The sequence below is a fragment of the Castor canadensis genome, chromosome 11, assembly GCF_047511655.1.
Source record: "Castor canadensis chromosome 11, mCasCan1.hap1v2, whole genome shotgun sequence".
NCBI classification, from domain to species: Eukaryota; Metazoa; Chordata; class Mammalia; order Rodentia; family Castoridae; genus Castor; species Castor canadensis.
Window position 1 is genome coordinate 22127377 of NC_133396.1, and position 26614 is coordinate 22153990.

The 26614-nt window shown below is 52.2% G+C and overlaps 1 protein-coding gene across 1 annotated transcript in view; it reads left to right on the forward strand.

Annotated features, from left to right (window-relative positions):
- The first annotated feature begins 8641 nt into the window (after nt 1-8641).
- Wnt3 (Wnt family member 3) overlaps nt 8642-26614 on the forward strand; it is a 43122-nt gene continuing 25149 nt past the window's right edge. The window contains exon 1 of the mRNA XM_020161366.2: nt 8642-8894. Within this exon, the coding sequence (XP_020016955.1) occupies nt 8815-8894 (80 nt within the window). The 5' untranslated portion in view covers nt 8642-8814. The remainder of the gene's footprint in view (nt 8895-26614) is intronic.

Sequence of the window (26614 nt, forward strand, 5' to 3'; positions counted from 1 at the left end):
AAGTGACTCGCCTAGGGCCACACAGTGGATCAGTTGAAAGTTCTTCCTCTGGCTCTTCACACTCTTTACTGGTGAAGAACATGTGAAGATCAATGCCTCTCCTGGGCCCAACCTGCTACCTCTTGAACAATGTCCTAAGCGTGTCTGAACTTGAGCCAGACACTCCAAGACTGTCTCCTTCAACTCCAGTACCCCAATCCTGCCCAGAGCCTCTGAAATACCTAGACCAGATGGGTGATCCAGGACCTTGCTTGGCCCCTCTGGACAACTGGGAGACAGTTAAGCTGCCTGCCCCACCAGAACTATCTGGTCACAGAGGCCCAGGTACTGAGCCACGCTGTCCTCTGCTATACTCATAAGGCTCGATGATCCTCCTTCAATCTCCTATTCAATACCTTGGCAGGGAGGATGCAGCCCATGGTCAGGGTGACTCCAGAAGCAACTGTGGCTCCCCCAGTTCTTCCAGCTTCAACCTACCTCATCCCAGGACTCCCAGCAACCAGCAGGTGCAGGCCACCAAGAAGATGCCCTGATCACACAGTCTGGCACTTGTAGGGCACCCTGATCGTGGGTACTCAGTCCTGTTGTCACACAGTCCAGTGTGGCCCATACCACAGGCATTTCCATGCCACCTCCACAGCAGCAGGCAACCTGCTCTGTCTGCCGCTGTTTCTTAACCCTCCTCCCATGGATTTGCGCTGGCCTTAACTTCCATTGACAAGGAGACTTAGGTCACTAGGATCTTCACCAATGTGATTCCATTCCAACCTGATGCTATTGCCCGCAATGTTCTGAATATGTTTTTTTTTTTTTTTTTTGAGACTGGGGCTTGAACTCAGGGCTTTGCGCTTGCAAAGCAGGTGTTCTACCACTTAAGCCACACCTCCAGTCTGTTTTGCTCTGGTTACTTTGGAGATGGGGTCTTGAGAATTATTTCCTCTGGGCTAACCTCGAATCATGATCCTCCTGATCTCAGCCTCCCAGTAGCTAAGATTATAGGCACAAGCCACCTGTTAGAGGAGAGGCATTAAGGTCCCATTGGCATCAAATAGACTTTCTCCTTGACAATACTCAGAAAGAGTGAAAAGAAATGGAACAGGGAATGTGACAAAATAAGCGTCCTCACTTGTGGTTCAAAGTTACCCAGTACTACAGACCACACCATATGGTCCCCATAGTCCTCCCCAGCTTCTGGAAACATCACCAGGAGCCAAACAATGCTTTCAAACTGCCAACCTTTGGTCAAACTATATTTTAGACTTTCTTCAATTCTGCAAAGAGAAAAATAAGTAAAAGAAAAAGTATTTTGGTTGAGTTGTGTGCTGACTTGGGAAGCAAATGATGTGCACAGTCAGAGTCAGAGGTGTCTGGGGTGGGTCTACATGGGGCTAGATGAGGGTGAAGAGAAACAAGTGTTTGGAGTTGAGCACAGCAGAAGAGCTGGAAGCATCATCATTGTCACCATCAACACTGGCCCCCAATCACTAAGACAGTCTGCTCAGGATTTTGTCATTTTGGGGGTCTACACTATAAGTCAGGTATGGTCTGAGCCTTTGGGTAAACCATGCTGTCTAATCCTGACAGCTTCTTTTATTCTCCTTCTTCTTTTTCTTCCCAGATAAGAGAACAGGCACTTAGTTCTAAATAATGTCCCCAAAGCCACAGATAAGCAGTGGAGAGGCCAGGACTTGAATTGTGTCTGATGACAGCCCTTTTGCATCTCCACACAGCATCAGTTTGACAACCCTCCCCGCAACATACACACACTCCCATCCATCTGGTCTGTGAAGAGGTACTCTCCCCTCAGGTCAGAGGGTCACTCATGAGCAGAGGACTGAAAGTGGGTGAGTTTGTGCCCCAAAAACCTCAGCTATCCTAGGACAAGCTTGAGTATATGGCTTTACCCTATGCTCAGAAAGTCTGAGGGGACCAGTGAATAGAGGCAGTTAATGTCTCAGCAATGGCATCAGAGACCTAGTTTCTTTCCCTCTCTTTGCTCTGTCTTCCTCTGCTTCATTCTCAGGCAACTTTCCTCATAGCCACAGTGTGGCTGCTGCAGCTCCAGGCATCCCACTCAGGTAAAATATCCAAAAGGTAGGAAAAGGGATGCCTTTACTGTGTCTCATTTTAAGAATCCCCCAAAACATTACAGAATTCCTCTTACACCCTCTAGCTGAAACTCCTTTCATGTCTCATGTGACCCAATTTAGGTCAATCCTTGGCAAGATGGCATGGGGTCCCCAAGATTGGCCTATACTAGTCAGGATTTATCTCTGAGACAGGTAGGAGAGGGTAGATACCAGAACAAATCAGGGGCCACTGCCAGCCTGGAGGAAGGGACCACCAGCTGTGAGCTATCCTACAAACCTTTGCCCTTTGAGCAGCTGACTGTCTTAAAGGAAGGAAGGGAAACTTCCCGATCACTCTGCTTGTCCCAGGTACCACTTCATACAGCAGGCATCGCCCCACTAAATAGGCAACAGCCTTTGGAGGTAGGTGTTTCTATACCCACGGGCTCAGAAAGGGTAGGTAATGTGCCCAGTACCACACAATAAGAGGCAGAGCTGGAATTCCTGGGAGTAGTGGTGGTAAGAGGGTGGTCTCTAAGGCAACAACTCAGATGGGGTCTCCCCAGCCAAACATGTAAAACTCCATTCAGGCCTTACCTGGAAGCTACGGCAAAGGAGCAAAGATTGTGGTCCCGGATTGGATGGGGACAATGCCAGGCAGGTGTCCCTGATTGGCCCAAGGGCCTGCCCACATCTGTGCCAGCCCCAGGCACTGCTCCTGGGTCTGTGCTGGTTAGCAGCTTTCACCCCATTGCCAACCCACTGAGCCCCATCCATGTGTCCAGGCTCCCAGGACCTAGGGTCAAGAGCTGGCCCAGGCGGACCTTACAGGGCCGCTGCTAGCCATACTGGTCTCTAGGGAAGATGATTAGTGGGCAGAGCCCTTGAGGGTGCAAACCAGAGCACGATGGGCAATTGTACCATCTCCTAGGGTAAAATCAAGCTTGTTCTACTACCCCATCTCCCTATGGTGCCCCCCACCAAAGTCTTCCCCCAGGAAAGAACTTCACAGCTCTTCTCTTGACTTTAGAAAACGAATTTGATCTTCTCATGCTTGGCTCCCCCAGCAGATGGCAAAGCCATCATACCAGCCAGAGCCTGGGTTGCTTTGCACTCAGAAGTGCTTACTTGGCAAGGTGCTGCCCTGCACACAATTTCTCAGTGCAGACACGTTGGATGAATGAGCCATCCCTGCACGCACAGAGTGCCTACTGTACGTACCTTGGAGGTGGGTCAGTAAGGAGGAGACAGGATCCTGGAGGGCGGGTCCGTCACTCCTCCGTGGAGCTTGACTGCAGTAGGCACAGCAGGCACACGATGGGAAAACAGAAGCTGGAAAAACAGCCACTTTCCTGCGCCAGAGGCCAGGTGAGGGGCAGGGCTCAGCTTGGCTGAAGCTGTAGACAGATGAGACCAAAGATGGCTTTAGCCCCTCTTGGGTTGCAACTGGGGCACCCTTCTCTTCCCCACACAAGGGAGCTCATATCTTGGCCAAGAGAAGCCACGGCAGCCCACTCAGACAGCTCACACAAAGATTTGGCCTTGCTTCCTTGGACAGGTTCACACTTAAGCCTGGGTCTGGCCTTGGGTTAGAGCTCCAAAGGCCTCAGGGCTCTGAGGCAAAGGCAGGAAAGGTGGGAGGAAGGAAGGCTGAAGAGGAGGAAGAAGAGAGAGAGGCAACGCAGCATGGTTGGAGGCCGCTAAGCCCCAGATGCCTGCATATAGCAGTGACTTCCCGACAGGCTAACAACCCCTAATCTCATTCCATCGGGCCTCTCAGGTGTCATCCAGGAGGAAAACAGCACCCTCTCAAATGTCAGGGCAGCTGGGGTGCACAGGACCTCTAGGGGCCAAGAGAGGGACAATGAGGACCTTGAAGGACCAGAAGGATCATGGAGCCCATGGTCCTCAGCCCATCTCTTCACTGTGGACCAACCCTGCTCTAGGTGCTGGTTGTTCTGCAGCCTCTCAGAGTTCAGATTTCAGAGTAAAAAACAGGCAACATATAACAGATCTGTTTCCGTGTAGTATGTACAGTATGACAGTGACAAGAGCTATCTGGAAAAATAAAGCTAGTAAGAGTGACACAGTGGGGAGTGGCCTCTCTACAGAGATGTTGAACTAGGTCTGGGACGAGGATGTCAGAGGTTTTCCTGGAGAAACCCTTCAGGAGAAGGCTCCAGGAGGGACCACTTTTCTGACACTGGTAGGGAGAGGAAGAGAAACGCATGCATTCTTCAGTGTGGAAGAGAGGAAAGAAACCCAGTATTTCTCATTCACTACTGCGGTCTGGCATTCTGTCAGCGCAGTTCTCCTTTAACGCTGACAACACCCTGTGAGATAGAAAGTCTTATCTCCACTTCCCAACTAAGGAGAGCAAGCTCCCAGGAGACAGGTTGCCACCAGCGGTGTCCCCATTCTTTCTGCTGCTCACTCCCTTCCAAAGGACTAGGATCCCAAATCGTTTTCCAAAATTCTCTGGGGCCCAGGGGAAGACAGGAGGAACAGCTATTACAGGAGAAAACTCAAGGATCATGGGGTCCTGATGGGTCAGGACAGGAAAGACTGGGGACCACACCCACTATTCACAGCCTCCAGCATCTTGGTGGAAGGCAGAAGCTGTCAAAGCTCCCACCGAGGGTCATCCGCAGGGTCTCTGCCCAGTGGTGTCCAAGAGTGCAAGGGGCCTGCGTCACCTCTCCAGTCTGCTCCTGTCTCTAAGGCCTTTCGGCCCTCCCAGGGGAACGACCTGGGTGGGGAGCACAAGGGAGCCGGAAGCCACACACACTTTATCCCCAACTAAGCTCCGGGACTGCAGAATAGATTAAGGGCGTTCACGCACGAGGACGCCTACTTAACCAGGATCCCCAAAGATCCCGGCTGCTGACCACCACTTCCAGCGGGCGAGCGGCCAGGCGGGGCGGGGTCACCTCTGTCGTTTGCTGACTTCCCATCTTATTATCAGCGCCGCCGCTAGGGGGCGCGCCGGGGAAAGGCTGCAAACTTTATGCAAACATAAAGGCTGCGCTCCTTTATGTGCTGCCCTGATGTTTGTTGCCCACCTACTCCATGCTTACCCGGTGCAGGCCATGGGCTTCCTACACTTCTAGGGCTCTGCCTGTAAACGGGCCAGGCAGAAACGAAATTTTGTTCAATTAATTTCTGTGCCCATGCTATGATCTTTCTGCTTCCAACCTGCTCTCCGTTGTCCAGCCGCTCAGCTTCCATCGACCTTGGTTTAAAATAGTTCTGGGGCTCTAGCTATAGCTTTCAGAAGAAAGTTAAAAGCCCCTCTTTCTGGGTCTACAGCCTTGGAGCCTCCTATGCGCCCTCTTCGCGCGTGTAGTCCCCTCGGAGAGTCCTCGCTTTAGGCCTCCGCACTTGCGGTTTCCTCGCCCACCTGTCCTCCCCCCTTCGCCCTCCCTAGGCTGGTCTGGCTCTGGCTCCGGCCTCCCGCAGCCCCCGGGGATATTCCAAGCAAAAATGTCAGTGCCTGGATGGGAGATTTCCTCCTCCCTCCCTGTCGACAGACGACAGACCGGTAGCCCCATGAGGGCGGGCGGGGGGCCTGGCCGTCGTATTCTTTGTCTTGGAGGTGCCTTGGCAGGGGGTCTGGGGGAGCCCCTCGCTGAATACACAGCAGCGGACAGTGTGCCCCTGCGAAGCGCACATCAAAAGGAGCCTCTGAGTAGCTATAGAGGTGGGGGTGAGTTTAGGATGGGATGGGGTCCCTGTCCCTGGTCCGAGGTCCCCGTCATTCACACAACACAAAGTGCTTCTCTTGTGCCATCCTTTTGCTTCAAGTTCCTGGTGCTGTCTGCCTTGTCCGCCCTCATTCAAGAGACCACCCTCCCATTCAGGGCGGAGACCTCTTGGTCCCCTGTGAGGACGCCTCCATCCTACTCACCCTAACTGACTTTGGAATTATTTTAACCCCTTCCCCGCCAAGTTCAGCCTATCCCAGGTTTGGGGTGCCTGTTAGAGAAAGGGTGTTTCTGTGATGGTGGTGAGGGGCTGCCCTCCCTGCCTAGGCAAGACAGCATCTATTCCTCTGTTCCCACCGTCAGCAGTTCAGGGTGGGCAAGAGAAGGAAATTAAGCTTGTGTTGAAGGAAGGACACCTGGCAAGGGTGAGGAAAGGGCCCAGGAATCCCCTCTTCTGGGGAACTTTCAAGTGGGGGAAAGTCCCCACACAGGCCTCCATTCTCCAGGGCACCTTGCCCCCAGTGGGGCCTCTCTCAGGTTCTAGTCCCTCCTCCTTTACTTCCCCCAGGTTTGTAGCCAGCTGGCTCTTGGATTCCACCCTTCTCTCTACTTGTTTCCTGCCACTGAAGATCCGCCTAGGGCAGCCCCGGCTCCAGGCTGCCTGGAGGAGGCACCTGGGATACACGTGGCCCTTCAGGGAATGACCAGTTTTGCCTAAACCAGCCAGAAGCCCTTGCTGGACATGTCTCAGCCAACCCATATCCCACCCAAAGCCACTGGGATCTTCCCCCCATCCACTTCCTAGGACTGGTACTTGTGATGGTTTGTGGCCTGCCCATTCCTCCCCACCACGCTTAATCTACAGTCATGTCTTGGTGGCCAGGGAAGATAACCTTCCCAGCTTTCAGAAAGACCAGAATGGAGCTCTGGAGCTCTGCCATGATGGTGCAAGCAATTCTGGCCAGAAACCCACCTGGGAGTCCCCACGGCACTCCTCACTGGCAGGGCCTGAGCCACGAGAGGGGTGTGGAAGCTCTCTACCCTTACAGCCTTGGTCCTGGGGCTCTGCATTCCCAGGGGACCTCAGAACTAGCCCAGCCCCTAAGGGCATCTCTGGGGATGCCCACCACTTGCCACCTCCACCAGATCCATGGCTATTTAGCAGGTTGGGATTTCTCTTTGCCTTACTGATCCTTGGCCCTCTCTGCCTCTCCCTTTCCCCTTTATTCCCTTTCTTCCTCTCCCTGGTAGCTCAACTTCAGCTCCCCCCACCCCACCCCCTTTCTGTCTCTCTGTCTCTCTGCACTCAGTCTCTCTGGATCTCCCCTCCCCTCTTTCATCTCTCCCCCCCACCATCCCCTTCAGTCGAGCACAGGGCCAGGAACGCGGCAGAAGCAGTGACAAGCCCAGGCGGCTCTCCCGACCCTTGGTGCCCCCAGGGGCCAGTTCCTTACTCTCCCTGCACAGGCAGCAGTTAAGTGCGAAGAGTGGACGGGCAGGGGCAGAGGATTCAAGCTGTGGGCACCGGCAACCTGATCAAAGGCCGAGAATGTCTGGCCCCCTGGTGTGGGACTTCCTCTAGCCATGCCCCCCACCTAGCTTGTCAGAGAGCCCAACATTCTAGGCTGGCAGGATTCAAGAAAAGTAGCTCCTTCTCTGTCCCTTCAGCCAGGATGCAGTTCCCTGAACTTGACTTCCTTTCCTCCCCTTTGCTTTCAGGACCCCTGGCCAGGACTGCTCCAGGAGAGTTTGGATGCCTAGGGTGGCCTGGGAGAGGGGTTGAGGGCAGGCACCCAAGTGACAGAGAGTGAGCCCCTAAAATCTAGCCAGAATCTCAGCAGCACTCAGGGTTCTGGAGAGGGAGAGGAAAGAAAGAAACCCAATGTGGGGGGAGGGTCCCCCTCCATGGGGAGGGTGAGTGTTTGAATGAATGTGTGTCCAGAGAGGAGAAAGCTTAGTCGCCAACCCTAGGTCCTCACTCGCCACAGAACGGGCCAATGGCCAGAGTGGGAGAGTTGGGCAGTAAAAGGGGGTCCTGGAAGCCCTCAGCCGTTCTGGGCTAAGGCTGCTACGTTTCACGAGTACCAAAAGGTTCTGACCCCAACATCCAAAGAGGGCTACGATTTGTGCTTCTGAAGTCGGGCTTGAACGCCTGGAGGAGGAGAAAGTGACCCGAGTCCACCAGCAGGAAATGCAACTGGCCGCTGGTGTCAGTTGCAGGAAATGCAAAGGCAGCAGGAGGTCCCGATACCAATCTGATCCTTGACAAAAGACTCAAATGACACTCGGCTCTGTCCCCCGGCGCCGCCCGCAGCCAGACCTTCGAGCCTCCGCGGACTCTCGCGCGCGCCCCTCGGACACCGGGAAAGCGACCTTCTGCGACCGGGTCGCGGAGCCGCCAGCTCGCGGGCTCGAGAGGCTGGCTTCTGGGAGGGGTTGCACTGCCTAAAGCCCAGGTCCCGAACGCCCAGTAGGGCTTCTGGAAATATCCCTGTGATTCCTAGTCTTGATTCCTCACGGACCCAAGTCCCAAGGGATCACGGCCCCCCGACGGAAAGGGAAGCCACCCATTAATGCCCACTCCAACCAGTCACCACGTGAACGCCGGGTCAAAGCCTCAGCTCCCTAAACCTGGCGGGTTGGGGGGGGCCGCGGCCATCCCGGGCCAGCAGAGAGTCCCGCGTGCCTTGTGCCCCCCAGGGCCCCAGTATGTCCGGAGCTTGGGTTTTGCCCAAGTTTGCTGGGCGATGCCCTTCCCGGAGCCGGAGTTGTGGGCCGGGCGGGAGGGGCGCGTGATTGACAGGCTGAACTACAGACTCATCTCTTACCTTAGGCCGCGGGCGCTGATTGGCTGCTCGCTGACATCTTCAAACCCGGCTGCTCCGCGCTGGGCTCGGGAGGGGGGCGGCTGCGGGTGGAGGTGCGCTTCTGACAAGCCCGAAAGTCATTTCCAACCTCAAGTGGACTTTGTTCCAACTATTGGGGGCGTCGCTCCCCCTCTTCATGGTCGCGGGCAAACTTCCACCTCGGCGCTGCTTCTAATGGAGCCCCACCTGCTCGGGTTGCTCGTCGGCCTCCTGCTCGGTGGCACCAGGGTCCTCGCCGGCTACCCAATTTGGTGGTAAGACTCGCCTCTTGTCTGCCCGCGGCCCGATCTCTCCGCCGCGCCCCGGGGAGGTGGGGGACGCTGACTGGGGGTGGGCTGCGACAGAGCTGGGGTTCCTTTCTCCTTGCCTCTCTCCAGCCCCCCAGCCGCCCACCTCTCCTGGATTTTCTGCTGGTGTCGCCTTCAGAATCCAACTCCTGGTTTCTCTGATAATCACCATTTTCCCTGCTCCCCGGCCGCAGAGGCTGGAGGACTTTCTTCCTCTCTGAAGGTCTCTCATTTTTTGATCCTCACCCTCCACCCATCCCAATCTGGGGATCCCGGAAGACCCTCCATTTGCTTGTAGTTGGGTTTTTGGAAATCCAGCGCTGTCCCTGGGGCCCGGCCACTCCTCTTCTCCATTTTGGGGTCTTCATGGACAAAATCATCCTGTCCTTCATTGCCTCCTCACCTCCGCGGCGCCTCGGTCAAGAGATTTCCCCACAATACCCCCCATTTACCTTCATATTTCAGACCCCAAAGGATTTAGGGATCCCTGGGGTAGGAGGAGGGGGTGTAGGAATTTCATCAGATTCTCCCACTTTGCTTTAGATTAATTTTGAGCCTCTGAAGTGAATATGGAATTTGCTGATCCGAGATGCCATTGAATTCGGTTGTATTCATTCCTTGCTTGTCCATGCTGGCAAAGGGGGGGTGCTCTTTGAAAATGTAGTTGTTTGGGAGGGGTAGGCTTGTTGTTCTTTGACCAAAAACCCAATTTTCCATGTCACATTCGTTGCTTTTGGAAAACCGAAGACCGAGGAGAAAGGGAGAGGGAAAGGCAAATTCTGTCCCTGAGAAATACGGATACAAAAGACATTTTAGTAAATAGGGTTAGAAAACCAGGCTCTGTGTTTGGGGGGCTGTGTATATGCAGGCTCTGTGCTTGGGGGGACTGACTGGGGGATAAACAGCCCTTTGGGAGCCCCAGCTCAGGGAGTCCCCTTGTTTTCCAAGCGGCCCCATCAGAGCTGCCCCCTCCGCAGGTCCCAGGGGCCAGCGAAGAAGACTCTGAAACCAGTTCTCTCAATTACACCCCGCCTCTCCCCAGCTTCCAGGCCCCTGCATTCCGGAAAACTTTAATTAAAGCATCTTCCCCTTCTGGACTTAGGAGAGCCTGGGCCTCAGGGTGGGAGATGAGGAGGAATTTGGGACCCGTGAGTATGAAGGGGACTGTGGCCCCTGAGGTGAAAGTCAGAAGTGCCGCTAGGGTGCAGTACTGACTGCAGCCCCCCACTCTCTGCTAGCTGGATCTTGGGATGGGGGGACAGAACAGGTGATATTTGGAGACCACACCCTGAGTTTTCCTCCAGTTGCTTAGGGTGGTAGTGTTTGCCCCTGGGTATTTGGGGGCTCCCGTGAGAAAGGGAGGGGCAGACATGGCCAGGGGTCTCTGTTGAGAGGAGTTGTTCCCTGGACTGACACCAAGGAGCAGTCTTTTTTCTGCCCCACCTGTCCTTCCCTGTGGCCTTGGACTGGCCTGAGGCCTCCTGAGCATAAAAAAGCCCACAGGGAGGTGGGGACAGCCAGGGACTACAGGGTGGGGTTCTGCTAGTGGGGAGGGATGGGAGGAGGTTGCCTTGCCCGCCATTCCTGACCCTCTTTCCATCCCCATGCCAAGGCCATGCCAGTCTTTGCCTTCTCAGGACCCTTGTGGGTAGGAGGGTAAGAAGAGAAGGCTTGTAGTCCTAGATGTGGCAGGGAGGAAGGAAGAGAGAGCAGGTTCCCCGGTCCTACGCATGAGGCAGGGCGCTTCCTGGGGCAGTGTCAGTGGGCAGTTGGTGGCAGCAGTGGGGTCTGTATGGTTCCAAGAGAGCATGTAGATAGGGTCCTGCCAATAGGAAGAAACAGGAAAACCTGGACGGCTGAGACATCAGCAACGTAAGGTTAGTCATATGTTTAGGGATTGATGGGAACAGGGATGCTGCTTTGTCTGAGCAGAGGAGAGGTATGTGTGTGTGTGAGAGAGAGAGACAGAGAGACAGAGAGAGAGATGATGACAGGCCGAAGTATACCTATGTGCCTGTCAATGCCTGTGACTGCGTGTGTGCGTGTGCGTGAGTGCGTGTGCGTGAGTGTGAGTGTGTGAGAGATTCTGGGTGTATGACCCTAAGTGCTGCGTCTGATCACTAGTGTGCCTCTGTATGTAGGATATTCGTGTCTAAGACTGGACAACTGTGCATGGCAAGTGTGCAGGTGTGCCTGGGGAATCTACGGCCCATGGTGGGGTGTGCTGTGTCTCTGCATACAGTGTCAGCAAGTGACTGATTCTGTGACGTGTAGGTATGTGAGACCAGAAGTCTAGAAGTATCTTTGTTCATGTAAAGGTGAGTGCCGGTTTCTGCGTGTGCTGTTTGAGAATGGGTATGTGAGTGTGGCATGTCTGTGTGTGTGCGCACCAGTGCACACGGGTGTACCTTTCATGACAGTATAAGGGGAAAGTCCCACAGATGTCTTTGTGCATAACATCAGCGATCATGTCTGTGACCTGAGAGCGAGCCTCATATCCTGACCTGGGTGAGGGCTGTGTCTAGGTCTGCTTTTGACCTTATCCTCAAGTGCCAGGGACATTGCCGGGCTTATGACTGTGTGCATGTGGACATGTCTGCAGATGCCTGACCCATGGATGTGAAGGACAGTTGAGCTGGGGTGCTTGGATGCTGAGGCCCTGGAGGGAAGGTCTCACAAGGTGACTGCAGGGCATAGCTGACCTGGGATCCCCAGCTGGGGCCCAGGCAGGGCCTTCCTTGGCACTGGGTTGCCCTTCCTGCCTGAAGACTGATCACGGCCCTCCCTCCTCTCTGAGGTCGTTTTTCTTTGCTTTTGGAGCTGAGGTGGAGGTGAGTCGCCTTCTCAGAGCTGGGACTGGAGAGTGGATGGGCCTCAGATTCCTGATCCACTCTGCCCCCAGGCAGGCAGATTCCAGGCCTTTTAGCATCTGAGCCCATCACAACCTGCCCTCCTTAGTCCACCCAGCACACACATTCCCCAGGAGGGGTTTACAGGGAAAATCGCTTAACTGGGATTTCTGACCATACCACCTCAAGGAAGGCACCCCCACCCCCAGTAGCCTGCCCTCTTCAGGCACCAGCACTGAGAGAAGGTAGACCAGAAGGGAGCCTCAGACTGATGCCTGAAAGGAAGAAATGTGCTTCAGGGCCTCCCATCCAGGGAGTAGCAGCACTGGGACAGGAAGCAATAACAGCAGTCCTGATTTCTGGAACTCTCCGTGTCAGTCCCAGTTAGCACCTGGTGTAAAAATTTATCTTTCTTCTTCTTGGGGGAAAAGGATCCTATCTCATAGCCCTGAGTCTGCTGATTTCTGGAGCAGGGTGCCCTGATGAAAGGGCCTTGGGTTGGGTGGGGGTAGGTAACTCACCCTGAACTGTGTAACTGAGGACCACTGACCCTCCCTCTGGGCCAGGTGGATATTTGAGTTTTCATTCTACCACCCTAGGACCCATCCCCCACTCAAGTTCCTGCCCGCAGTCCTGCCTCAGTTTCCCCGTGTGTCAGATGTCCTGTTGCCTCCCACCCCCACCTCCACCCCCACCTGCCTCTTAGAGGCTTGTGAACATGTTCAGTCAAACCCCGTGGGGGTCAGTAGGCTGGGCCCAGGGAGGCACCTGGAGGCTGCGGGGGAGGAAGGCCCCAGGCCAGGTGTTAACACTTGTAACAGGCAGGAATTACAGCTGGCTGGGGCTGGGGCTGGGGCTGGGGCTGGGGCAGGGGCTGGTGAGGAGCTGAGCTGGCTGGAGGCTGTTGATCCCACAGACAGACAGACAGACAGATGGGCAGATACCAGATCGGATGGCCAAGCTTTAGCAGGGTGGTCTCCCTTCCAGAGCAGACCTTGCCCTGGGGGATGAGATGGGGAAATAGATGCAGCTCTCTTAGCAGTGAGTTCATTGCCCTCCTGCCCACCCCACCCCACCTCTATTGTGGGTGAGGCTTTGGAGTCCAAAAGGAGCAAAATTGGCTGATCTGTTGGTATTATTCTGATGGGATCACATTTTTTGCTTTAAAAAAATAAAAAAGTCAAACATTATAATACCGGGAACTATGTCCTTGAAGACCTGTTCTATTGTGGGAAGAGTAAGGCATGGGGAAGTTACAGCAGTCAGGGAAAGTTCCCCTGGAATCTCAGAGCATTTTATCAATAACTTTGAGGCCAAGAGGTGAACACCAGGTGGAATTTGGACCCTCATCCCTGAGCATCACCCCCACCTCCATCCCAGGTATCCTGAGAGCCTGGGGTCTGGGATGTCTGCCCTGCAATTAACCCTGCCCTGTGGGAGGACCTTTGGTGGGGCCGACAGAGGAGGCAGGAGCTGGACTTGGGAGCCAGCAAGACCTTAAGCAGGTACTTGTCGCAGCTGCCCCAGTACAAACCCAGCCAGAGCCCACCAGAGCCCAAACTGTCTTGTATCTGGGTGCCTGCTCTGTCACTAATGAAAGAGGGGGACACTGAGGCAGGCAGGCAGAGAGCCCTAGGTAAAAATCCCAATGAACAGACTTGGCCAAGCCAGCCTGTCCCACCCCACTCACTACAGAACTTAATACTATCAGATGTTCAAAGTACTTGACACCCTGGCATAGAAATGGGGTGGGGGCAGAAGCCAGGAGTCTGGGGTTTTCTCCTTAGTCTGACAGGAATCGAGGAGTTCTGGCAGGGAAGGTGGCTTTTCTTGGAGAAGAAGGCAACTCCCACCCTGAAAGGGTGGACTGCTGAGCCACAGAGGTGGTGAGCCAGGGTTGAGGACATTTTCCACCATCCTGATATGAGCCAGGATCCCCTCCCAGAGCTGCCGAGAAGGAAAGGACCTTCTTCACCCCTAGCTGAGTAGAGAGAGATGCGTCTAACACCCTGCTTCAAGGCTGGGCCACCCTGATACTGAATCTGAATATTCATGCACCTGTGTGCTGGAAATGGTTCACACTGGAAGGAGCGAGACCTGGCTATGTGACCCTAACATGAGTCCCTGTCGGTCTCTGTGCTTCAGGTCTGCATCTGACCCTCTGGGCTTTATTTCCTTTGACCACACTGAGGGGTCCCTTCTGCCACTCAATCACAGGCTATGAAGAGAACTTGCCTCCACAGCAGATGCTCAGAGCCTGTCTTAGACATTGTGCCCCTTCATCTCTGCAGCCCCATTTGCTCTGAACCCCAAAGCTGGCTGCTTCCCTAACAGCCAAGCCACCTGATATACTTCCAAACTTCCTTGGCTGTTTGTTCCTTGGCTTCCTAGGCTGTTCCCATTCTCCTCTGACTTCTTCATGCACTATCTGGATAACCCAGGGGCAAGGTAACCTCTCCAAGCCTCAGTTTCCCCATCTGTAAAATGAATATAGCAATTGCCTCTGTCTCACAAGGTTGTTGTGGAAATTAAGTGAGTGAGTATATGTGACGCTCCTAGAATGATGCCTAACATACAGAAGATATGTACACTTTATCTCTTTTCAACGCTGTCTGCAAACTACTGGTTCATTTAAGTCTTGGATCCAAACTTGCCTCTTCCAAGGAGGCCTCCCATAGTGGCCTCACCTGCCTGTTCTCTCATCTGCAGAGCCATTTTACCACATAAAGCTTGGTGTTGGTGCCACAGCCTGTAGCCTTATTTCTAAGTGGAGGCAAACAGGTCAGGCTCTTTACCTGCTCAGGGAGGAAGAAGCAGAGTAGAAAGGATGCTGGAGTCTCTCCTAATCCTCTCACCACCCCATAGTCTGCTGGACTCTTGTAGCTACTGCTGCTTCCAGCTGGGATCTAGAGCCCCTTGGGCTGGGCTAGGAGGGGTGGGAGGCAGCTCCTAGAGGAGTGGCATGAAGTTACTGCTCCCTGCTCCAGGGAGCCGAAGGATGACTCAGAGGTGATTTATAGACGGAAGGCAGAAAGCTTGGCTCCTGGCAGAGGCCTGCTGCTTAATTACATTCTTTGGGGGTGGAGGTATGTGTGGGGCGACAGCAGGGGAGAGACTTCCACCTCCTCGCCTCCAGGCCTCGTTCCTGTGCTGTCCCAGCTCCAAGTAGGGACCCTCTCCTGCTGGAAAGGGGTCCCCTGTCCTCAGTCAGAGCCTGGCCAGACAGCAAACCACCTCTGGGCTGGAGAAGGTAGAAAGAGGTCAGATGCAGGAGTCTCACCTGTGGATGCCCAAGGCAGGCTGGATGGAACTGGGCTGGAAAGCAGGAGGCTGGGAAGGATCACTGGCTCTCTGTCCTGCTTCCTGGCAGGTGAATACCCAACCTACCTGGGAAGAGGGTTTCTAGAATCTTCTGAATGTGGAACTGTCCCCTTCCACTTCTGTGTCCTACCTTGGCCTCTGAGGGTCTTCTACCTTGCTCCTTTTCTGTTGCTTGGTTCTCAGTGGACCATGGGGACTAGATATCAGGCCCCTTGCTCAGAGGCTGAACCCTTAGTCAGAAGACCTGTCCTGTGTAATCACAATGGCTGCCTCAAATCTGCAAAGGTTCTCCAGGCTGGGGGAGGAATTCTTCTACCCCAGGTTATGCCAACTTTTCAGGGAGCCCTGGCAGTTTAACTGGCTCTAGATCACCATCTGCCCTGTTCTGTGGAGTCACTTGCTGTGTTGACATCTGCACTTCCTCTGTTAGTGCTATCCAATATGGTGACATCCCTCCAGCACCTGCTTTCTTCCCAGGCTGTCTGCACTGAGATTTGAAACTCAAATGCTGCACTTCCAGTCTCTGAGTCTGGAAAGAAAGGTGTGGGGCAGGCAGAGGTAGGGTTGTCTGAGGCTGGTAGCATCTATTTCTCTATTTGCAGCTTGGTTTGTACTGCCCCGAGGAGTTGACAGGGGTCAGGATGGGGACACTAGACAGCTCTCTGGTTCCCCCTGAGGCAGGCCTTTTCAAAATGGCCTCATTATGTGTGTGGAGTGAATTCCAGAAATGTCAGGCACACCCATATGTCTAGAGAAAGGATGGAGACCCAGAACTGTGCTCCGGGACAAGAGGGGGCAGCTTGAGGAATGGAGGAAGTCAGGGGACAGGGGCCTGGTTCTGCCACCGGTTATGGTGTGATGTCAGGCAACTCGCAGAGGAGTTGGCAGGCTGCTGGCGAAGGACTTCCACTTTTGTGATCTCAGCCCCTGAGGCCATGTTTTGTGTTGTGGCTCCAGCCATTTGGATTATCTGTGCCTGGTTGGTGGGGGGTCCGGGAGAGCTGATCTCAGCAGAACACTAAACTTTACACTCAAGCAGCTGTGAGATTGTGGCTGAGTGGCTCATTCCCTCAGGTCTTGGTTTTCTCATCTGCAAAGTGGAGGCAACCACACTCTCGCTGTGATGGAATGCCTTTTCAGAAGGGTAAGTTTTTTTCCAGAGATGTTAACCATCATTGCTAGCCCTAGAAAGGAGGACTTAGCCATCCCCTGCCCAGAGTGGGCCTAAGAATAGCCTCAGTGCTTAGGCCTCTGAGCTTGTGAAGCTGGTTTGGCAGCAGAGGAAATCAGGAATGGGCCTGGCTAGGGGGCTCTCTGTTCCTCCCTGTTGGGATTGTGAGGCTCGATGGGGAGCACCCAGGAGAGGGAACCAAGGCCTCACTCAGGTTTGAGGCCAAGAGGTTATGGAGTGTGCCCAGTTCCAGCCCAGGACCTGGACCTTCGTGGTCCTCTTGGCCTAATATAGAGCCCACAGGCCTGCCTTGTCTGAGCCCGTCAAAGGGACACAGTGGTGGGAGATGCGAGTGGAAGTGAGAAGGGCGAAGCTGAGAGCGAGCAGCTGAAGGGGCCCTGCTGAGACCTGTGGTTGACTTGAAATCCTAATTGCCTGGGTAAGGCCCAGTAAACTCAGAGAAGCCTAGGCCAGCCAGTCCCTCAAGCTGGGCTGGAGAGACTGGGAGAAGTGGACATGTCCATGTGTAGGTGAGGGGGATGGGAGCAACAGGACCCATGCCCAGGTCTGGGAAGGGCCTTTCTGCAAAACCTGCCCCTGGGCACAGAGTCCCACTTATCTGCCAGAGCCAGCTGGGCCAGCAAGGAAAACCAATCTTACAGAGCTTACTAGGAATGCAAATAGGGCAGTGCAAGTGAACAGCCTCCTGCCTCCTGTCTAGCTCCTCACCACTTATCTTCATCAGGCAAATTTCGGAGGATGTCACTGTCCTGCTCTAAAACCTCCCGTGGCTCCCCACTTACAGTCTGGCACCAAGAACTTCTATGATTTGGCCTATACTACCTTGCAGTTGTGTCTTTCATAACCCCTCCAGCCCCCCAATATCTCACTTCAACTGGACCACTGACCTGAGTTTGTATTGAAATTCTTCTACCTCCTCTCTCTGACTGTGGGAGGCAGCTGAACTCTGTCCCCAGGCTGACCAGGGCTCAGTCTGCTCTGCTCAGCACAGGCCCATCTTGCTCAGCCCTGAACTGAGAAGGGTCTTCAGGAAGGTCTCCCAAGGCAATGAGACTCCTGCCTGAGCAGGTCTCTGCAGCTGTCCCCCAAGCTGGGATGTCTCCTTAATCTCAATTTTCCTGGGCTCCTTTTTTGCCATTTGCAGGTGTTCTCTATTTGTGAATTATTTCTCCCTCCACATTCACTGGCTTGAACTATGTGAAGTGTCCAAGTCTTAAGATTTTAGATTCTAGTTGGCAGATCTTGGTTTTCCATTCAGGAACAGGTCATTGTGTTGACATGCTGGTCTCTACAGACATCAAGGGGTAGAACCTAATTTTTCCAGTTTTCAGTTGGGCCACCTCATGCAGCCTGTACATCATGAATGAAGGTTCTTTTTTTTGTTGTTGGTGGAACTGGGACTTAAACTCAGGGCCTCATGCTTGCTAGGCAAAACTCTTACCACTTGAGCCACTCTGCCGGCCCCTGGAGGAAGGTTCTGAGTTCACGTCCTGTTGGGCCTAAAGCCTTTTTCCCTTCTACCACCATTCAGGCTCACAAGTGGACTTCTCATTTGCTCATTCATGGAGTATCATGGTTTTTCAAGGGATGGTTTTGAGGCAAGGTCACACTTGACCTTCGACTTGAAGGCTGGCACTTTGGATTTTTGAAGGCTAGGATCATGTAGTGTAGCCATATGAGCATTTTGTTGCCCTTGGACTGAGAGCATGGGGTGGGGCTGGGGACGACCTTGGTCAAATCACTGCTTCCTGAGCCTCAGTGTTCTTTCTTTCCTGCGAGATAGGACAGAGAGAGTAAGTGACCTATCTAGGGTTACTCCTAGCTAGACACTTCATCGTTCTTAGTTCTTTTGGTCTCTTTGCATCAGCTCTCCACCACACACGAGGGAAAACTGTCAGACAGAAATGGCCTTCCTTGTCCAAGTCCAGTTCTTGGGTCAGTATCTCTGAGCTAGCTGATTTTTCACTTGACTTTTACAATTCAATATCCAGTTTTATTTCTCCCTGAGGAACCAGCATGCTATCTACGTTCTAATAAAGTGTGCCTCCCTTTATGTCCTGGCTGTTAGGAAACCCAAAGCCAAGCTTGAAACTTAGTTCTTGCACCTGTATTGATCTTGACTTGGCATTCTCTCTTCTCCTTTGTCTGATCCTGCTTTTCCATCTTCATGTTGTTATTTAGTCTGATGTGTTTTACATTATAAGCTCCTTGGACACAGACGTCATGCCTCTTATTCTGTTGGTTTCTCTCTGGCTTCCCACACAGTAAATGCTTGATAAATATTTGTTGCCTCTAGAACGACTGTTTGCTGCCAGCTGTGCCAGACCTTTCTAGAAAGAGGCAAGGTACACATGAATTAAAAAGCCAAACAAAATTTGCTGCGCGTGATGGTGTATTACCTGTAATCCCAGTACTTGGGAGGTGAGGCAGGAGGATGGGGAGTTCAAGGCCAGCCTGGACTACATAGCAAGACCCTGTCTAGAAGAAAACAAAAGCAAAGCAAAAAGCAAAATAAAATTTGCTCTATCAGGGAATTAACCCTGACTGAACAATTTGGGGTTGGGAGAATTGTAGACGACTGTCTGCACGGTCAGCTTTCCCAAGTCTACTGCTTCTCTTCCTTCCTCCATCATTTGCTTCATTCTAAACTTGATCACCAGCTAACCTTCCCTTGGCTACCAGCATATCTGGTTCCTTCCACCTTCACTTTTCTTGGAAGACACCATCCTTCCAATGATAAATTAGGGCCCAGGTTGCCCTCCCCGTCTCTCCAGTGAGGCTGTCCCAGCAGCCATCGTGACAGCTGCCATTCCATAAGGCTGGAAAAGAGAACAGAGGGAGCTGATCCAAGATTATGTAAGATAGTGTCTGGAGTCAGGCACAAGTGGCTCACGCCTATAATCTTAGCTACCTGTGAGGCTGAGATTGAGAGGATCATGGTTTGAGGCTAGCCTGGGTACCCCATCTGTAGTGGGAGCCTTAAGGAGAAGAGGAAGCCCCAGAGGGCCTTCCCCACCCACCCAGCAAAGCTTTTCTGCCTTGGATGGTCTTCTTCCTTCATTGAAACTTCTGTAGGGAGAGAGATTCCCGAGCTTTCCAAGGATGGAGTCTGTGATTGCCGCATGTCCTGGAAACTCATGCAGCCCCTGAAACCAGCTCTTTATCTCTATTTTCCCCATGAGCCCGTGAGTAAATTGAAGCTCACAGAGCCCAAGCAAGTAAGGGGCTTAGGGAACAATCATGTAGGGAATGGCGTAGGGGGCATAATTTAAAAGTCAGCGAACAATTCATTGTTTAAGATGTGCTGGCCTGATGTGCACAGAGGAAACACAGTATACATGTTAATTCATCTCCCAGCAGCCTGGGAGACAGATTATCTCCTCCCCCCATTCTACAGCTGACAAACTGAGGCCCCAAGAGAGCAGCTCCATTATCTGACACTTCAAAGCTGATAAACCCTCGAGCTCCAATTGTGACACAAACCACCTGAAGCCAGGCCCTCTGGGCTTCACAGCTGCTCAGGGACACCATACCACATCATGGCAAGCAGGAAGTTCCCCTGTAGATCTGACTTCAGTCTTTCCTGACTTAACCCAAGCCCAGATTCTCATTTGGCCCCCTTGGACATGTCATCACTATAGATTCTCAGTTTGCATTTGAGGAAAGACTCTCCTGAGTCTTTCTTCTCCAGAACTTCCCTTCTAGATGACCCACCTCCATATGCCCTGAACCACTTGACCTCCCTCTTCGGATCTCTCTCGGCTTCTCAACATCATTTTTCAAGTCCTGTGGTTCACAGAACTACCTTTAGACCAGGGCAAGAGGGGTCCTGCCCAGGTCCTTGGATTTAGAGGGCTCCGTGTCTGATGACTGTGCCCTTCCCTAGGAGCAAGGAGCCAGTGGTCTGCAGGACCACACCCTCCAGAGGCTACACCCATCCCAACCCCACTCCGGTGCCGCAGTGCCTGAGGTTTCTTCTTCAGATTGCTGTCCTGAAACTCTGCAGGCCTTTGTCTGGGGCTCATCCCATCAGGGCAGGCCGGACTGCTGGTGGCCTGAGAAGTGGTCAAGGGAGGGAATTTGCAGGGGCTGTGGGTGGAGCTCTGGGGTTTGACCAGGGTGCCCAGGTGGGGCAGGGCTGAGTAGGCTGCAGGCCAGGGGCTGGCTCTCCCCACCTCACCATTTTCTAGCATGAACTTTGCAGAGAACTTAGCCTTTCAGGTGGTTTGTAGGTTATTTTGCCAAGCTGGGAGCATGGAATGGTTTTAAGCTTCTTATTGAAGTTCTGTCTCATCAGCCTCTGTCTTGTCTTCCCAATGGGATGGTCAGCTCCTGAGGACAGGGAATCTGCTTCATGTCTTTGTGTCCCAAGTATCGTACACATACAGGAAAATGTACAACTCATAAGGGCGCAGGTCAATGATACTGTATACAGAATACAGTATTGGATGTTTGTTTACCTGGCACAAAGCTTGAATGCCTTGGGCACTTGTGGACAAACTCTCACTTGGCAGTCCCATCCCAGGCCCTGCACGTGTTCTGGACAGGCCAAAGGACTGTGGTAAAAGAGCAAGTTGGGCCAACATCCACCAGTACAGAACCCAGGACAGGGCTTGCTCCCTCCATCGTGCATCTTCTTACCTTCCCAACCCCTTAGTAGGTGACCTCCTTGCTCATTAGCAACCTGCCACCTCCCTTCAACTTGTGCTCACTCTTGTCTTAAGGTCACTTTTTGTTCCACTTGGACTTTGTCTTGCAGTTCTCAGCTTCAAACCACCTTTCCTTCAGCTCGCTAACTTTGGTCGTTTTTACATGATCTGATCAGAAGGGCATTCAGATGGCAGATGTGACTGTTGCTCTCCATCCTTTAGACTGGCCTTGACCTTGCACCATCCAGCCCCTGCCTGACTCTCCCTTACTTGCTCACTCTCCCATCTCCTTTCACTGGTGCCATTATAGCATGGGCTATGGGTGACTGTCGTCTTGGGCTCTGCTTCTCTGTATAGTTTGTGGATGTAACCTCTTTGAACCTCAGTTTTTCTCTCTGTAAATTGGGAGTCATGAGAGCTGCTATAAGAATTAAAAGTTATAACACATACGAGACAGACAGGGCCTGGCGCCTACACAGTGAGTAATCTACCTATCATTAATTTCATCGTATTATTTGTGTTGTTCTTGTGCCATGTCACCTCTCCATGTCTTCGCCTGGATAGGCTCTGTGGACTCCTGTCCATTCCTCAAAGCACAGTATGGCACCACTTCCTTGCTGCAGCCTTCCTTCAGTAACCAGACCCAGCTGAGCCCCTCCTGGAGTCTCTGCTTCATCGAAAGGACTGGAGCCACCTGTGGGCAGGACCAGGTCTTGATCATCTTTGTATGATCAAGTAGCATGGAACCCAGGGTCGATGCTCGAGGGATGAATGGCCATTGCTGAGAGTCATGTGTTCACTGTTTCCAGATTCCCATCTCTTCCCAAGGCCCTTCCCACACCCTTCAGAAGACTGACTGACACTTGACACTTTTTTTCTTGTGCTCTAGTTATTTCTCAGGGGCCTCTGTCTTCTCTTCCCAATGGGATGGTCAGCTTCTGAAGACAGGGAATCTGCTTCATGTCTTTGTGTCCTTAGCGAGCCCCACCCAGCACCTCCAGGAGTGTAGAAGCACAGTTGTGGAAGCACCATCGTTTTGTCAATAGGTCAACCATTGACCCGGGCTCCTTCCCACCAGAATTTCTGGTGCAAGCTTAGCTGGTTCCCATGCACCTTCTGGTAGGTTCAGTCCTGAGCTTCTAGCCTGTGCTGGGAGGTGTCATGGCTTTCCAGAAGGATAGGAGGCTCCAGGCTCCAACACCTTACAGCACAAATCTGAGATGTGCTACTTAATATCTCTGGAAACTTGGGGAGGACTACTTGAAAATATCCGAGTCACCATTTCTTCCTCTGAAATGGGGATAAAAATCACAATGACAGGGCAGTTGTGAAGACGAAATGAAAGCTACACAGGGACTAAGGTGAAGATCACTAATGAAGGACAGTGTGGCAGTCATTCCAGTATAGATAGCAAGGGTTATGCAAATTCACCATCCCAGGCCCACCGTCTTTAGAACAGGAAGATCAGAATTCCTTCCAAACAGAAAGGCTCAGGCAAAGCCATGTGCTTTATTTCAGATGGGTTGTCCCCATAATTACCATATATGAAGACAGAAGTGGAGGAGGCACAGGGGGCGGGAGTGTTGTGACTCAGTGAGGACACTGGCCTGACCTTGTGTCCTGGTGTCCTGTTTAGCCAGAATACTCACAAAGGCCTCTGGTCCCTGGGAAAGGAAGGGGAAGTCAGATGTGGTGGCTTCAGGGATTTTTACTGGGGTTCCCGGGACTGGTCCGTGCAGGTTTAATACGGCTCTGGTTAATGGCTGAGACCAGCCATTTCAGGCCGGCTACGCACAGTGAGTAAGCCCAGTTGGGGCTTCTGGGAGGACTGGGTCACTGTACCTCCAGCCTTTAGGTGGGAGGGGACTGCTAGCTTACAAGAAGGAGTGTCATAGTGAAGGAGGGATGGTGTGGCTGACATGCATCACACACAGATGCCAGCTGGCTGCTCTTCTGCCAACTGTTGAAAAAAAATTTTTTTGTGTGTGGTACTAGGGTTTGAACTCCAGGATTCATGCTTGCAAAGCAGGTGCTATACTGTTTGAACCACCCCTCCACACACATTTTGCTGTGGTTATTTTGGAGATGAAGTCTTGAGAAGTATTTGCTTGGGCTGGCCTCAAACCTTGACCCTCCTGATCCCAACTTCCCAGGTTGCTAGGATTACAGGCATGAGCCATCGGTGCCTGACTGAAAAAAAATTTTTTTAATTATATAACACTTGACACACACGGGAGAGTAAATGTGCCATACAGAATATAATCACAAGATGAAAACCTGAGTCTCCTTACAGCCTAAATAATCAGTCCACAGGCTCCTCCCCATCCCATCCCCATCCCATCCCAATGGGACCACATTTATTCCATTACTTTAAAGAAGTAGTTTCTCCATATAAGAATGCCCACACTACATTTCCCATTTTGCTTATTTTTAGCATTTTGAAAAGGAAGTTATCCCATATATGATATTCTGTGATTTGCTTTTCTGTGTGTTGTTCCACACTGTTGTTAGATCTTACTGTGCTTCCTTCATTTTCACAGCTGCATAGTAGTCCTTTGTTGGACTACCCTGTCCATGGATGTGCCCTTCTCGGTGCACTTGAGGTTGAGGTGTCCATGTGGGTAACAGTGGAATTATGGGTTGCAGGATGTATCAATGATGAATGTGCCTCTTCACAAACTGATGCCAGCAATTTTCCAAACAGTGATCCCATCTCTTTCCCATTTATTCCTCCATTTGGACATGACCTTCCTAGGACTTTTCAAAATCCAGCTCAGAGCTCCCAGGTGTCTTCCTGGCTCGCTTTCTCTTGTACACCTTTTGAGCCAAAGCGTGACCTTGCAAAGTATGTTTCTTATAGAATCAGTCCCACGTATCCTGCTGAGAAGGGTTTCAGGGCTCAAATAAATTTAGAAATTACCACTTGCTCCTGGGGACTTCTCGGTGTTGACTGTGCTCACTAACACTAGCAGCACAGAGGGGCTGCTGGGGTGGCCTTGTTTACAATCGTTTAAACTCTTTCCCCAAAGTATATAACGATGGAATCCTTTATCCCCTAGGCATCAACTGTGACCCACTTCAAAAATGCGATTTAGAAGATTCTCCTGCCCACTTCATCTTTCAGTTTGTCTGTGTGGTCTTATCTTTCTCAGCAGCCAGGCTGGCTTCTTTCAACCTCTTTCTCAATCATCCAGTGTGAACTAGTTCAGCTCACAGCACCCATCATGGAAGGACCTCAGTTGAATGAATGAATGCATGCATGCGTGAGTAAGTGATGCAATTGACCCATGAGCTGGTCATTGGCTAGTCCCCTTTCCTGTGAGGCTGTCAGAAACCAGGGACTACACAGGCCCCGCTGATCTTGGTACTCAAAGTTGTCTGGCCTGTGTCAGATCCTGTGCACAGTATTTCTGCAAAGCCTGCCTGGCACCACAGGTAGAACAAATCTCTCTCCCTCATTATGCCTTCTTCAAGTGTTTCTTAAAGCATCTGTCACACAGTGAGGTCCTTGCAGGCCAGAGGCTCTGTCTGACTTGTCCCTCTGGGTTCCCATGAGTAGAGCTTGGTCCCTGGCTCTTTCCCTAGGACTGGAAGACACTATAGCTATGTCTGTAGGCTCTGGTAAGTGGACCTGCCCCCACTTACCTGGGTACACTCAGCCAGTGTTTGCCTCAGTTTGCCCATCCAAATGGGGTAATGATAACATGCCTTCCACACAAGATTGTTGGGAGGATCAAAGAGTTAACATGTGGAAAGCACAGGAAACACTTCCCTGGGGGGAGGATGACACTGGTCTTCATTAGCACAAAAACAATAAGAACCATTTATTGGGCACCTACTGCATGCCAGGGACTGTGATGAAAGTTTTGTTTACATCAATTCAATTATCCCTCCCTTGAAGTGGGTGATGACATTTTTGAGTAGGAACTGAGTTCTCTCAATGGAACACAGTAGTAGATGGTAGCAATGGATCCAGCTTCAGATGGTCCAGGTCACCCCTCCCTGGTCTGCAGGTGCCCATGGAGCTTGGAGATCAGACATCACCTCTACTTTTTTTCCCCATAATTCCCCCACTGGCCATCTGAGCAGGTTTGGTTTGTTTGTTATTTAATTCTGTATTCAACCCAAGAAAATGAAAATGCACAGTTATTGCCTGGTTAGATCTCACGCATGGGTGTGTGTGTGTGTGTGTGTGTGTGTGTGTGTGTGTGTGTATTAGAGAGAATGCAATCAAGCAAGCAAGAATAAGTTATCTGAGAGGCCTGGGGGCAGCCAGCACCTTCCCAGGACACCCAGGATGACAAGGATGTTGAGGTGGGGCTCACTGTGACACGACATGGCTGAAGAGTACCCTGGGAGGCAGTAATGCCCCAGAACAGTCAGGGAGCCCCCCAGAGTTCCTCTGCTGTCATTATACATGGTTCCTGGTCCAGGAGCATGAATACTGGGAAATGTCAAAATGTTTGTACACAGGACAACTAGGGTCATTTTTACCTGGGCGGGTGACTCAGGTTAGAAGCAAATTCTAAGAGTAGACAGTCACAGATTAGGGATGTTAGAGGGCCCATCCCTGACTCTGGAGGTACATGCACCTCAATTCCTTGGCCCTTGCATCAGCTGGACTCCTTAGACTTCATAGGCTGACCCCTCCATTCTCCCTTACTCACAGGGAAGCACAAAAGTAGGAGTGGCCGTCCTCTTCTTCCCACACTGGCCAAGCTTCATTCTAGCACTATCCTGGGCTTCCCACACGACAGAAGAGAGTGTAGGCTTTGGTGGAGAGGTGGAAGGCCGTGATGTAGGGTAGAAGGTTTGAGATACACATGCCAGGAGCCATTCATGGTGGAGCAGAGAAGGTGAGAGCTTCATCCTAGGTGAGGAGCACCCGAGGACAGGACAAAAAAGGTGACTCCAAGGGAGAGAAGTAACTCTTAAAATCTCCCACCACGTGCCAGGAGGCAAAGATGCCCAGGAGCCAAAGTAGCCAGAGAATCTGGTGGAGGGAAGCTGAGATCTTTCTAGCCTGGAACAGGAAGAAACTCCCAAGAATTCATAGACTGACTGGTGTGGAGTTTAAAAATTTTTATTCTTCCCGCGGTGGCATAGTATGTTCTGCAGCCAAAGACAGTGTGAATTTCACAGAGACTTGGAAGAACCCTTCTCACAGTTGGCTTCTCAGCCTGGTGGGATGGTCTTAGTTGTGTGCAATGTGCAGCCTAGGTCACAGGATCCCTGGGGAGCCGTCTATCAGGCTCCTTCTTTCAGACCCATTTGCCACTTAAGGAATTTAAGGGCCAGGCCTCTTTCCTCCTTTGTCCCCTGTGTTTTGGGGTTTTGCATATGTCAATGTTTCAGAAATGCCCTCTTCTTCCTTTTCCCCCCAAGGGCATAAAAACCCACTCAGAGTATACTCTTCAAGGTCTTGGGGGTTATCCACTCCCATCTGCCCTGTGTCCTCCACTGGGGATGGTTGGGAACTGGCTATGTCCTTGCTAGCATCCAGACCAGTGTTCATGGTCCACCTGTTAACACCCTCCTCCAGGTTAAGGACCATGACAGTGTCTTGGTCATTTCCCCAGTGTACACAGTTTATACAGAGTGTACAATGGATGCTGAATAAATGCATTCTGTTGGAATCTGGCTATCACCAGGTTTGGGGAGGGAGAGACTTGACCA